General features: G+C 42.6%; 1 protein-coding gene across 7 annotated transcripts in view; it reads left to right on the forward strand.

The window, feature by feature from the left end:
• The first annotated feature begins 1,803 nt into the window (after window positions 1–1,803).
• Window positions 1,804–14,105, forward strand: part of slit2 (slit homolog 2 (Drosophila)) — a 461,089-nt gene continuing 448,787 nt past the window's right edge. For 4 of the 7 annotated variants that reach the window (XM_072561971.1, XM_072561962.1, XM_072562035.1 and 1 more), the window contains exons 1-3: window positions 1,806–2,495; window positions 4,454–4,525; window positions 5,686–5,757. In XM_072561971.1, coding sequence (XP_072418072.1) covers window positions 2,311–2,495; window positions 4,454–4,525; window positions 5,686–5,757 — 329 coding nt within the window. In that variant the 5' untranslated portion in view covers window positions 1,806–2,310. Of the gene's footprint in view, window positions 2,496–4,453; window positions 4,526–5,685; window positions 5,758–14,105 lie in introns of all 7 variants that reach the window. The other 3 variants (XM_072562078.1, XM_072561956.1, XM_072562148.1) reach the window with 3 other exon arrangements.

Raw genomic sequence — 14,105 nt, forward strand, 5'->3', positions numbered from 1 at the left:
TGTCAAAGTCATTTGGTAGAATGCCTCATCATCAGAACCCCAAGATATTGCTTGGCTGATGGTGAGATCCTTCTAAGATCCTTCATGTACACCCAGACTGTGTGCGCCACCACACGTTGCCCTCAAAACAGCTGTGGGGTGTGGGGGTTTGGGGGGAATGGTTAGAGACTGTCACAGACCTCTTTCTGGAATGTGCCTTTGCAAAGGAAGTCTGGAGAAAGATACAGTGATTCTTGTTGCAGCTCATCCCGAGCAACTCTGTGGCACAGGGCTCTGTGATGCATGGCACTGTGCTCTAAGGTCTGTTCACCAGGACACACACCGAGACCAACATCAACTGAACCTGGAGCACCATCAACTCAGTGAAAGATGCTCTTTGGTCCGCCCTTAAGAAATGCAGGTTATTTCTTATTATTTCAAAAATGCACTTTATTTATTTTTTAAAAACTCTTTATGTATGTACATAAGTCACAACACAGTTCAGTTTGGTACATATCAAGGAAACAAACAAACATTAGAAATTGACTCGATACAAACAAAGACATCTCATACTTGAACCAGACAATGTTTACATGCATTTGAGATATTGGGAGGGTCTGATAACTGAACAGATCCTCATTTAACTTCAGCAGGATAAACTCAGACAGTGGTCTTTTCCCACTGCCCATCGGTGGCAGCTGCCCCACATTTTTGTGCATCCCACAGCACTTAGTCCTGGAGCTTGTAATGTGCCAGTCTGGGACACTCAGTTGAGATCAACTCCTTGTTCTGGAAGGCCAACAAGTTTCAGGCAGAGCAAAGAGCATCTTTGACCAAGCTGATCGTCCTGCAGGTTCACACCCTGCAAGTATACAATTTATGTGGGAGGCGCGGCATCCCTCGCCAACCACCTCACTGAACCGTGTTTGGTGGTGCACCTTTCATGATAGTCCAATTTATTTTTGTTCTTGCTAAACATCAGGTGGCTGGGGTGGGGAGGGACTGTGCTTGCCTGTTCCAACACAGTTGGGAAAGGTGGAATGATTCATCAGAGACACAGACAGGCACAAAACAGCGGAGGGCTATCTGAATGGTGGAAGCTACTGGTGCCAAGCAGCACTAACCCACACCGGGGGCTCTGCTCTTCATTCATTCCATTGTTGGCCGCGGCGCGTCTGCGCCGTATGCTAATGAGGCTGGCGGCGGGATCCAATAGGAGGGGCGGGGCGGGGCTAGCAGCCCGGCTACATTAGCGTGACATGGGAGTGTTGCGGCGCTGGGAGAGAGAGAGAGAGAAAGAGGGGCCGGCGGGGGAGAGCCTGAGTGATCCTGAGCAGCTCTGAGAGGGACACACACACATACACACACTGCAACAGCCCCGGGGCTCCTCTGCACGCTCCCTCTGTCAGTAACCCCAGGCCGGCTGGTTACCCCTCCGAGACTGATGCTAGCAGCAAGAGGCGCCGGGAGTGCAAGAATGCAAACAGTTCTTTCACAGTCCAGCCACCTTCAGGTGTCTGAGGCAAAATAAGAGATTTTGGGGAGGGGGGGTCATTTGTCTTTTTGTTGGGGTGGGGGGGGGGGGGTGGTGGAGGAGCTGGTAAAAGAAGGAACCTGGCCTCAGTCGGTTTCCTGGAGGGAGGTGGGAAAAAAAGAACTCCTTGTTTGTTTACTTGGGATCTGGACTTTAAAGAGGGACAGAGAAGGCAGGTTGTCAAAAGACTTGCAGCAATTACACGCACATTAGCAGCCAGTGCTTCTGGTGTGCCTCTGAATGAGGACGAGCTTCTCCACCCCCACCTCCTCCTCCTTCCCCCCCCCCCCCCCCCCCCCCCCGGACCTCAGTGAATCTCCTGATTGTCAGTGACAGCCTGATGGATGCTTGAAAGGAAATCAATATCTAGCGTTGTACGCGGCGCCGTCTGTTGAATCATCTGGGGCTGTTGTGGTCGAGCGATCCGAAGCTATTCGGTGACATTGGCTGAGAATTCGGAGCCTCGCCTGAAGGTGCTGGGGATACAGAAGGCGCTGTCGATTGACGGTGTTATTGTGTGTGTGTGTGTGTGTTGTGTGAATTTGCAGCGACTGTGGGGAAGAGATAGACCGCTCGCTTTTGCACACATACACACAGGAACAAACCCAGGCGTCGGTACAAAGTTGGGAGAGAGAGAGAGAGCGAACCGGTCGCACCAGCAAGGCGGATTGGAAACGAGCAACTTGTCTTTTTGTTTAAGGCTTTCCACGCTTTTTTTTTTACCGTTTAAAAGTTTGCCTCCACCGTTACTTCCCCCACCCACCCACTTCCACTCACACACCAAAAAAGAAGCCACGATGAACGCGTTTGGATTCTGCAGGATTTCCTCCTGGTTTCTCCTTGTGATCGGGACGAGCACTTGGATGAAAGTTGCCGGTCAAGTTTGCCCGAGTCACTGTACCTGCGCCGGGCCGGCTGTGGATTGTCATGGACTGGGACTGCGCTCTGTCCCCAAAAGCATCCCTAGGAACACCGAGAGACTGTGAGTACAAACACACAGGGAGTTATCCCTGCCCTTCAGTTCTTTTTTTTCCCATATAGATCGCTAGTAAGCTTTCCCTAAGCAAAAACTCTGTAATGTTCTGTGTTCTCCCCGTGACTGAAAGAACTCATGGAAAGAGCCCCCAATTTCTCGGCCCTGTGTTAAAATGTGATACAGGAACTCTCTCCATCTCACTGCGTGCGGTTCACTTCTATTCCCGGAGACTAGAGCAAGGGAGCGGGTTTGCTCCTGGAAGCAATCCGGTTTTCTAAAACAAAAACAAATTTGTGTGTTGGATCTTAGCTGAAGCAGAGCTTATCTTGCATGTGCTTAGAGTGCTGTCATTGAAAGGTGACAGGGTTGGAAGAGTCGAGCGCCAGAAGGGGTTTCTGGTGAGTAGCGGCTCTGTGTGAGGCAGATCAGGTATACTGGGAGAGTTGTGAATTAAGGTGCGATCCACCCGAACTGCATACATCTCACTTGCTGACCGTCACGGTCTGTAGAACAAGACATCCATCAGGAAAGATTCTGATCCTTTCCCACCGTTTTGCTCTTTCAGATATCTGCACTGTTCACCCACAACATTCTCATTTTAATTCAAGGGCTCTGCGAGAGAATATTCCCGTATCGCGGCCACTTGGAATCTGAACTTCCTTAGGGGTCGTCCGATTGTCCCTTGGACATTTGAACATGTCTCGATATATCATGCAATATTAGCTTAGAAAGGCAAAACAGAACGCTCGACACAACCGTTCCTAAAATGAAATATGCTGTCGCGGTTACAGAAGGAAGCGTGGCGCTCAGAATCATACTCCTGATCCAAGGGCTTCCCCTCCCCCTTTCATTACGGAGATTCTTTCGCTTGGAATATTAACTGAAATAGCGCAGTTCGTTCTCTGCAAGTGCACCAAGTCTTGGAGTAGGTCTGAAAGAATTGGGCCCTTATTGAGCGTAGTTGGCGAGTTTATAAGTGGTCTCAGATGCTTGCTGAGATTGGATTTCAAGAGCTCACTGTGCTGTCAAAAGTCTACATTTGCACACAGCAGATAGAGACGCACACCTTTCAATCAAAACGCATTTTTGTTTTGAACTCCTGCATGACAGTAGAAGTTTCCTGCATTTCCTGTGCTATGTGTTTCACTTCCAAAAGAAAAAGCGGTACGAACTAGTCCCAAGGTAAACGTTTCATTTTCATATTGATTTCCCTCTCGGAATAGCACAAATTGCCGCAAACGGCGACTTCCATATCTTGTATGGTGGACAGCGCGAACAGTTCAACACCTTCCCTTCCTCTCCTTCTGGAGAGATTCTCAATCGGCTTCTTGGTGGATGGCTGTCAACTGGTAATAATTAAAAAGTAATAATACACATAGTTTACAACTTCAGTCATATGTGAACATTCTTCCTCACTCCCCTCCCCCCCCAAAAAAAACATTAATCTTGCTGCATTTAGAACCCTTCCAAACACTTATTTCTTTGACAGTTTCTGTGGCTTCTGCTTCTACACTGTCCCTCGCCACCAATTTACTGAAGCAACTGTTGACCTCAGGGTGTGAAGTTTACAGCTAAAGACACAGGATCTCTGCGTTGGTAAAAGAAAAGGCCAGTTTCTCTGTTTCTCTGCAACTGCTTTCAATATTCTCAGGCCATTCATTATTTACTGACTGCCACTTTTAATTTGGTTGGTAGAAACATGGCAGGGAATGCCTTGCTGGAGAGTTTTTCAATTCTGAAACCTTCACCTCTTCAGGGCATGTGAACAGGGAGACATTGGTGGTGGACACTGTACTCATAAATATTTCAGATTGAGGTGAAAATGTGATGAAGCGTTGAAATGAAGTATCGATAATGGACTGTAAATGCAGCAAGTTGGGTATGTTTAGGAAAGGATAATGAGTCTATGTTCGTGCCTCCCCTTGCTTCATTGTGAAATACTGTTTTTTTATCGCCCCTTTCAGGGATTTGAATGGGAACAACATCACAAGAATCACCAAATCAGCCTTCTCAGGATTGAGACATATGCGAGTTCTGTAAGTCCAATATTTCTGTCGCAGTCTAGCAATACAGCTTTGCTACTATTTACTTGCAGTTTGTGTCATTTGAAAAAAAAATACAGTTTGATATTTAATTATGCTTTGCAGTACCCTTTCTGAGTAAAATGTAAAAATAAAGTGTTGTTCAAATTAACACAAGGCAGAGACAGCAGTGAGTATATGCTGTAAGTCTCAACCATTACACACGTAATGTACCTCTCTCACCCAGTTATTGGCATTGAAAAATTCTGCAGAAAACCGCAATTAATTTTAGAAGTCAGAAACTGAAGTGCTGGGCATAACTGCAATGATGCCATGGGATATTTTATCCAGTACCTATCTAATGCTCAAGTTGCCTGCTATTTTGACAATTTAATAGTAGTGTGACAGTGCACACTCTACTGAGCCTGTCTTTAAAATCTTTGCTCCACTTGTTCATTGTGAATGGACACTAGTATTCACCAGTTTCAGAAAACTGATACAAGCAAATACTATTCAATGAGTAGCCACAGGAACACAGCCAGTGTCAAATACTTTGAATGTAAAAAATCGCAAAGGTTGGCATAAGATTTTGGCACAGATAATTAAAATCAATATTTAACCCTAACCCTATTGCAACTTTTCAATATATATTTCTGTATTTGAATGTGCAGACATTGCTAATTGCTCCAAATGAAAGATATTAACATTAGAAAATAATGCTCACAATTTATATTCTAAAGTGCTGGTTGACTTATCATTGTGTACATATACTGAACATGAACACTGCTCACTCAGTCTGCCATATGTTTTGCTACTATAACTTAAAGCTACTCTGTTATTGATAAATGTGTTTTTTTTTCACGCATCTTTTCCATTGCATTTGGCCTAGAAACCAAATTCAAAACCCCATTTCAAGTGCCTTCCTCCTCCCTCCACCACCCATACTTATTTTCTGTGCTGCACATGTTGCTGGATGGGTTTCAGGTGTTAGTATCAGGGAGAGCAAATTGGATGTGAAATCTCAAATGTACGTACGATATGCTGTGAATAAAGACAGGCCAACCCACGGTCTGCTGTTAATGTTTGAAATGTAGTTATTCGAGGTGTTAATGGCTGCCTGCTTGTTCGTTACATTAAGATGCCATGGCTTCAATTTTCTGTCATCTGCTTCACAGACAGCTCATGGAAAACCAAATAACCACCATTGAGAGGGGAGCCTTTCAGGATCTGAAGGAGCTGGAAAGACTGTAAGTATTGTCAGTAGCTGAATCTAACAAGGCAACTTCCCAGGAAGCTAAGAATTTAAATTTGGTCATTAGTATTGCCTAGCCAGAAGAAATCAAATGCAGGAAGTGAACAGAACATAACTTCTCACTTTGTAATCTCCTGCTTTTTCTTGCTTCAGCTTGCTTCTTATTTTGTTCCTGAATTCCTTTTGTATCTGTTACCATGTTTCATGATTTAGAGTAAGTTTAGTCTACCAAAAAGTCCTAATAATTGGGCAATCTTCTGTTCCAATAGCTTTGCAAATTTAATTGTTTGGTTATTCTTCAGTAGATTGTTTGAAATTAGGTATGTACATACCAGTTTACTTATGAAACTTTTAGTTTCAATGGATATCATGCACATGAGTGAAGTGCAGATTTGCAGAAAATCAACACTCATTTATATATCTGGAACATCTAACTTGGTGGCTATCCTTCCAGCTGTCTAAACCCTATGCTCTGGAATTTCTTTCCTCAAACCCTCTGTCTCCTTTAAGATGCTCTCTAAAAGCTGTGACTTTGGCCAAGCTTTTGGTTACTTTTATAATATCCTATAGCTTAATATTAATATGCCACAGGCTACATAAATGTAAACTGTGAAGGGAAAAATACAGACTGATGCAATGCTTCATACTTGGAAACTTTGTTTGAAAATAAACATGACGTCTTGGGCAGAATCGTTTTGCAGCAGCAAGTGTCCTAATGGTGAGACTGGAAGTGAGCAGGACATGCTGATGGAGGCTGAATGACTAGTCATGCACAATTGTACTTGTGACCAGGCAGTCAGAGGGGCATGGTCAGTTGTATGGTGCTGGTGGATAAGATGTTTCCAACCTTGCCATTACCTCATGAAGATCGGGTTGTCGTATTAAAATTGCACCCAGAAAAGCATTCATTCTGTACAAGCCAAGAACATCACTCTTCCTATTTGAGAGGAGGTATTCAAACTTGAACTGCTGATCACCTCTCTCGATACCACACTTGGACCTTTGGAGATGTCATCATGCCGGACCCTCCCTCAGTCACCTTTGACCTTCCCTTCAGCACCCTTCTTCATTCTTCCATCACCCTAGCCCAGCCGTGAATGACCCTTGAGCCAATATCCTTTCTCAGCTGTCAAGGTGCCTCCTTGCCACCTCAGAGCTGTCCCCACTCACACTGGACTGGACCCACAGGCATATTAAACCTTTGAGTTATCATTTTCTACTCTGCTTTTATTGCCTTAGACCTGTTCTGTGTTACGTTTGACTCACGCATCTCACCATTGAGTTGCTCTCAAACACACTTGCTCTCCTTTTCATCGTGTCTGAGTTGCCTGTGACAGAGATTGACCATGCTGCTTCCTCCCTTTGTTCCCTATGTCTTCTCCTTAGGCCACCAGAAGATGTCCTCCCTCCTTTATATGGCAATTTCCTTACTTTCATTTTCATTCGCCAGTTGAGTTCAATGCAACAGCTCAGGCTTGACTCTGATAATCCAGAAAAGTTCATCGTACAAGAAAAGCAGTTCCTGCTGACTCTATATCCATCAAGGGGACTACCTCATTTGCTGCTTATTACCTTTACACAGATGAGCGTCCAAAGTCATGTGTTTCTCATTCACTGCTAACTTAATTGCAAAGGCACAATTACATTTGCTGACCATCTGTTTTAATAAAAATGTATGACATGCTAACACGTTCAAAAAGGTTCCTCCTGCTTGCTGTTGAGAACCTCAATCGGCCAACAATCCACTGACAATTTACTTCTCAATTTTTATCCCACCATAGGGAAGCTGACTGTTTAGCTCCTGTCTTGTTTCTTGCATCTGTGAGCTTCACTAGAATCCAGCTCTTGTCATGCTCATACCTAAACATTTAACTTATCAAGCTAAAATTGCAAAACTGGTGTATAAAAACATGGCATAGGAGGAACCTGCAATTTCACTGCATGTATGAATCTGTATATAAAACATGTAAGTTCATATGTGAGATGAGGGCATCACTGGCCAGTTATTGCCCATCCCTAACTGCCCATCCCAGAGGGCAGTTAAGAGTCAAATAGATTGCTTTGGGTCTGGAGTCACTTGTAGTCCAGACCAGGTAAGGATGGCAATTTCCCTTCTCAAAGGATATTAGTGACCCAGGTGGGTTTTTCCTGACAACCAACTCATCGTCACCAATAGACTCTTAATTCCAGGCTTTTATTGGATTCAAATTCCACCACCTGCTGTGACAGGATTCAAACCTGGGTCCCCAGAACATTCCTTGGGTCTTGGGATTAATAGACCACGATAATACCATTAGGTTATCATCTCCCCTATCAGCTGGCTCCTGGTATTTGTCTGATGTGGAAGATTCAGGCTTGGAGTGAGTGCATTGTCACATTTACTGACCTGACATTGCTAACTTATTTCTCATTAAGAAATTATGATTGATTCTCAAACTTTTTATTCATCTACCAATGCAAAAGTGAAAACTTGAACCATTATGCAATATTAAGCTTAAGATGGGTTGACTCTAATGGTATTTCTTAGGGAGAGCCTTGTACTTTGTATGTGGAGATCATTTGAGGATTGGAGATGGCATCTACCTCTGCTATCACTTTTTCTTATTTTGTATTTCTGTTGCTTTCTAATTTTCTTTTACTTTGCCCAAAGTCAGAGGAATCTTGGGATTGAAAGTGAGACCAAAACAGGCAGCAAGCAGAAAGCTGTGGTAGGGAACAAATGACAAAGCTTGAAGTGGGTAAAGGTTGCACCAAAATTGAGGTGTGATGAAAAAAGAAATGTGCTTTACACCAAAACTTAATGCCTATCTCAGAAATAGGCATTAAGAGAGAGAGGTGGCTGAGGAAATAGCGGAGGCATTGGTTGAGATCTTTCAAGAGTCACTGGAGTCACGGAAAGTCCCGGATGATTGGAAGATCGCGGTTGTAACCCCATTGTTCAAAAAAGGATCAAGACAAAAGATGGAAAATTATAGGCCAATTAGCCTAACCTTGGTTGTTGGTAAAATTCTAGAATCCATCATTAAGGATGAGGTTTCTAAATTCTTGGAAGAGCAGAGTCTGATTAGAACAAGTCAACATGGATTTAGTAAGGGGAGGTCATGCCTGACAAACCTGTTGGAGTTCTTTGAAGAGGTGACAAGTAGGTTAGACCAGGGAAACCGAGTGGATGTAGTCTATCTAGACTTCCAAAAGGCCTTTGATAAGGTGCCACACAGGAGGCTGCTGAGCAAGGTGAGGGCCCATGGTGTTCGAGGTGAGCTACTGGGATGGATTGAGGATTGGCTGTCTGACAGAAGGCAGAGAGTTGGGATAAAAGGTTCTTTTTCAGAATGACAGCCGGTGACGAGCGGTGTCCTGCAGGATTCAGTGTTGGGGCCACAGCTGTTCGCATTATATATTAATGATCTGGATGAAGGGACTGGGGGCATTCTAGCGAAGTTTGCCGATGATACGAAGATAGGTGGACAGGCAGGTAGTACTGAGGAAGTGGGGAGGCTGCAGAAGGATCTAGACAGTTTGGGAGAGTGGTCCAGGAAATGGCTGATGGAATTCAACGTGAACAAATGCAAGGTCTTGCACTTTGGCAAAAAGAATAAAAGCACAGACTACTTTCTAAACGGTGACAAAATTCGTAAAGCCAAAGTACAAAGGGATCTGGGAGTGCTAGTCGAGGATTCTCTAAAGGTCAACATGCAGGTTGAGTCTGTGATTAAGAAAGCGAATGCGATGTTGTCACTTATCTCAAGAGGGTTGGAATATAAAAACACCATTGTGCTACTGAGACTTTATAAAGCTCTGGTTAGGCCCCATTTGGAGTACTGTATCCAGTTTTGGTCCCCAAACCTCAGGAAGGACATACTGGCAATGGAACGTGTCCAGCGGAGATTCACACGGATGATCCCTGGAATGGTAGGCCTAACATATGAGGAACGGCTGAGGATCTTGGGATTGTATTCATTGGAGTTTAGAAGATTAAGGGGAGACTTAATAGAGACGTACAAGATAATACATGGCTTGGAAAGGGTGGATGCTAGGAAATTGTTTCCGTTAGGTGAGGAGACTAGGACCCGTGGACACAGCCTTAGAATTAGAGGGGGTAAATTCAGAACAGAAATGCGGAGACATTTCTTCAGCCAGAGAGTGGTGGGCCTGTGGAATTCATTGCCGCAGAGTGCAGTGGAGGCCGGGACGCTAAATGTCTTCAAGGCAGAGATTGATAGATTCTTGTTGTCTCGGGGAATTAAGGGCTACGGGGAGAATGCGGGTAAGTGGAGTTGAAGTGCCCAGCAGCCATGACCGAATGGCGGAGTGGACTCGATGGGCTGAATGGCCTTACTTCCACTCCTATGTCTTATGGTCTTATGGTCTAAATGTAGGAAACCTGAGTATGCCATTTATCTTATTAACAGCAATGAAGGGAAGGACCAGATAGCTTGCTTTTTAATACTACTAATTGAGGTTATTTTAATATAATAGGCATTGCTAGTGTTTATCTAAACCACTGGAAGAGGCAGAATTGAATTAGCATTTTATGCCAAAAGGCTGGCATTGTAATGTCAGCCTGGACTGAGTTCTAAACCGAGGTATGAACCTGCAGTTAGTTGACTCAGAAGCAATAGTGCTACCAACTAAGTCAAATTAATTACGTTGCTGACAAAGACATGAGTTGTTCATGTTGATGTTTAAGAGATTGAAGTTGGCAACAGTGTAGAAGGGTATAGGTGGATGTGGCATTGTTAATCTGGAGGAGAATTTGCCTGAAGCTTGTGCTCAGGAGGAGAGAGATCACCAAGATTGAAAGGTGAAGTAGAAACCTTTATTTTTACATTTATCATTTAACGAATTTGTCATGTATAAATTATGTGTTAATTATTATTTTTAAATATCAAGGACAAGGATCATTTGTAGCAATTGACAATAGTTTTAGATTATTTTCCCAGTGATGCATTTGGAATGTTCTCGAAATAATAATTAAATAATGACCAGACGTTATATTGATTATAATGATGTTAATTAAGAAATGTATATTAACCAGGACAATATTTGCTCACAGCAAATATACATTCTACGCTTATATATTATAACAGGGAAGAAAAAGCTATCTCTTAATCTCTCACCCAAAATTCATCTGGGAACTTGAGGAATGATGAAAGTTGTTATTTCGGAGTTCATTGTTCTTCCAGTGAAGTTATGACAGTAGATCAGGTAGAACCTCCACAGAAATTAGCAGAGAACATTTTTATTAATATAAATTATAGCTGTCACCAGTGAAAGTAGATCCATTGTGTATCCAGTTTACATAATGCATTTCCAAAGCTTTGCATCTGCTGATTATCTAACAGCAGGTGGCTGCTCACTAACATTAGCCTTATTGAGGGACTATTCTTTTCCCTTCAGAAAAACTGCTGCACCAGTTCAGTGCAAATGAATTACAAAAGCAAACTGCCGCAACATTCAGTTAAAAATAAATACCAAGTTGTCAGTGCCAGTAAAAAAACCTATATTTGCTGGTAGATTAACTGTAGAATGAAAGGATACTATTACCTGAATTTTATTCTGTATGACCAGCGGTTAACAAATGACAATAGGTCTGGCAGAATCTATGCAGAGAGAAATAGAGTTAACATTTCAAGTCAAATGTGACTGCTCTTCAAAACCTCTTTCTGTGTTCTGAAAAAAAGTCATATTTGATTCAAAATATTAACTCTTATTTTCTCTTTACAGTTGCTGCGAGACCTGCTGAATATTTCCAGCATTTTCTTCTTCTTTAATTTCAGATTTCTAGCATCTGCAATATTTTGTATTTACATAAACGTTACCCACATTGCTGTCTGGGTGATTTCCTAGTTGCAAGCATTGTTGTTGGTTACTAAAGAACATTAAATTAGTGTATAATCAATGCAACTGTTGTATAAGTATATTAGAATGAAGCATTAAAAACAAAGAATTAGTTTTATTCCTCCCTCAGACTAATTATATTGCTGACGAACCCAGCAACTGTACTAATTATATTTAATGTTGTGGTCTATAGCTTCTGTTTATTGCTATTCAGAAGCTGTAGAGAATGAAGTCTGACATAATACTTTCTGTTCAAAACCATCACTAAACCTTGATCCACAATATTGATGCAAACAAATTCAGTACAGATCAGGTTTGATGTATGCATATTCTTGCCAGAAAGGACGGGCATTCATTCATACCACCTCAGGGAACTCTATCATGCTAATTGACTCTCCTGAACCAGAACCCACCATCCCTTGTGAGTGTGCTGAATATTAGTCTAGAATATAACTGCATCTGGTAGGGGCGGTGTTTTCAAGTAGTGTTCTATGCAGCTAGCTCCACATTGGCTGCCTTAACTGTTGACAGTGATCTATAGCTGGCAGGACTGAAGTGAAATGTGGGGGATTGAGTAGACTTTCAACTACAGAACATGATTCAGCACAGAGCCTGTCTACCTCCAGGCAGTCACAGCTATCATTCTCAGAGCACATATTTCATATTTGTTCAGAATAAGCTGTGGAAATTCCCATTGTTAGTGGCTGTCAAGTCAACCTGACATGAAAAGGTTGTTATCTGACAAGCAATTTATCTCTTAAGTGCCTCTGCAATCTTCAAGAAGATTCTCTTGAAGTTTATATTAATTTGTAATGAGTTTTTATCATATTACTTCACCTTCACTTCAGGAAGGAATTGAATTGTAATTTCTGGGAGATGTCTTAAACATCTCCTGGCTTACTGTTTGTTTTTAGTGGTTGCTTCTCAGTGACTATTGTTCACCTGAGCAGTCTAGGTATAACTTAAAAGGGATGCTCCCACAAATTCTTTCCGTAACAGCTTCAGTGATCTTGACCGGGACATTAAAGTGAGGCAGAGTGGGGGTTAGATGCTTCACCACAGGAGAGCAGGAACTTCAGCAAGCATATCAACTCCCATTAGCAATTGGTTCAGCTAGTTTGGGGAGATTCACTATTTAGTTTAGAGTCCCTGCCAATTGTTCCAGCTGCATACTATCTTCTGTTTCTGTCTGGGGAAAGAGGGAGGAGAAAATGAACTATGGATAGTTTACTTATGTTGTTTCCTTCTCCTGTCACATTGAATAATGATTAGAAAACTGTCTCACCTTACCTGAGATTGGTGTTGACACGAGTCTGGCACCATGCTCATTTCTGTACTCTCAGCTAGAGGACTACATTTTCACGTAGGTAAAAGATGGTATAAGAAAAGATGGTATAATTTGAATGTGAATTAAAAATTTTAAACACACAGAACAAAGGGAAAAAAGTAAAAGTGGATGAATAAAGTAGCACCATTAGGATTTCCTTATCAATGAATTGACACCTTGATGTCGTGGAGAAGCTTGTGCATCCTGATGATACCTTGAGCAATGTTGGGTTCTCCTTGATTTCCAATTGGGTAACCTGAGACATCAATAACAGGAGAGGTGCCAGACAAAGTGCAGTCCAAAGTGTCCTCAGCAGCAGAATATGCAAAGCAAAACTGCATCACCCCAGCTGTGAAGGCTACAGTGGCAAATATGACCCTGAGGAGAATGTGAGGACTGCAGATGTTGGAGGTCAGAGTTGAGAGTGTGGTGCAGGGAAAGCACAGCAGGTCAGGCAGCATCCGAGGAGCAGGAGAATCGACGTTTTGGGGATAAGCCCTTAATCAAGAATGAATCTGAACCTGTCAAAGTCCTGTGGACAATGACTGTACCCCAAAGTAATCATCTGGACACCAATTCAGTTTGCAAATCAGAATGAAAAAGTAGCGTTAGAATATCCTGTTTCTGCTCAGACAGCAATCAGTAAATGAGGCTCTGAACTGCAATTGAAAGGTGATGATTTTGTCTGAGTGGAAAAAGAAATTATAACCCTTTCCCTCCCTACGACCTTGTGAATTACTTGGTATTATTAAATGCCAGCCTGGATGCAGTTGGTCTTTTACATGCTGACAATGTTGGCCATGTATTTGCTTTTCTTCAATATTTCCCTCTAAAATTTAGCCTCACCTTCCCTGCTGGACTCAGCTGGCAGATTGTGCTGTGGGTTTCTTTGTGGCAGTAGCAGAACTTGGAACCCGTAATAAGTAATTATATTTCATGAGAGGATAGTTAGCACTGATAGACTGTTTGTTCATTGTTCTTTGGCATTAGCGCCATCCTTATCCTGACCATACTGTCTGTCTACATAACATACATTTAACAGCAAACACTTAACATATAAAGGATAGAAACTCTAGCTGACTGAATGTGAATATATTCTGAATTTTAATAATAATCTGTGACCAATGGAGAAAGGCTCTCCAGGGACTTGAAGAACAGTTTCCTTCGCATCATAT

This window comes from Chiloscyllium punctatum, chromosome 1 (assembly GCF_047496795.1).
Source record: "Chiloscyllium punctatum isolate Juve2018m chromosome 1, sChiPun1.3, whole genome shotgun sequence".
NCBI classification, from domain to species: Eukaryota; Metazoa; Chordata; class Chondrichthyes; order Orectolobiformes; family Hemiscylliidae; genus Chiloscyllium; species Chiloscyllium punctatum.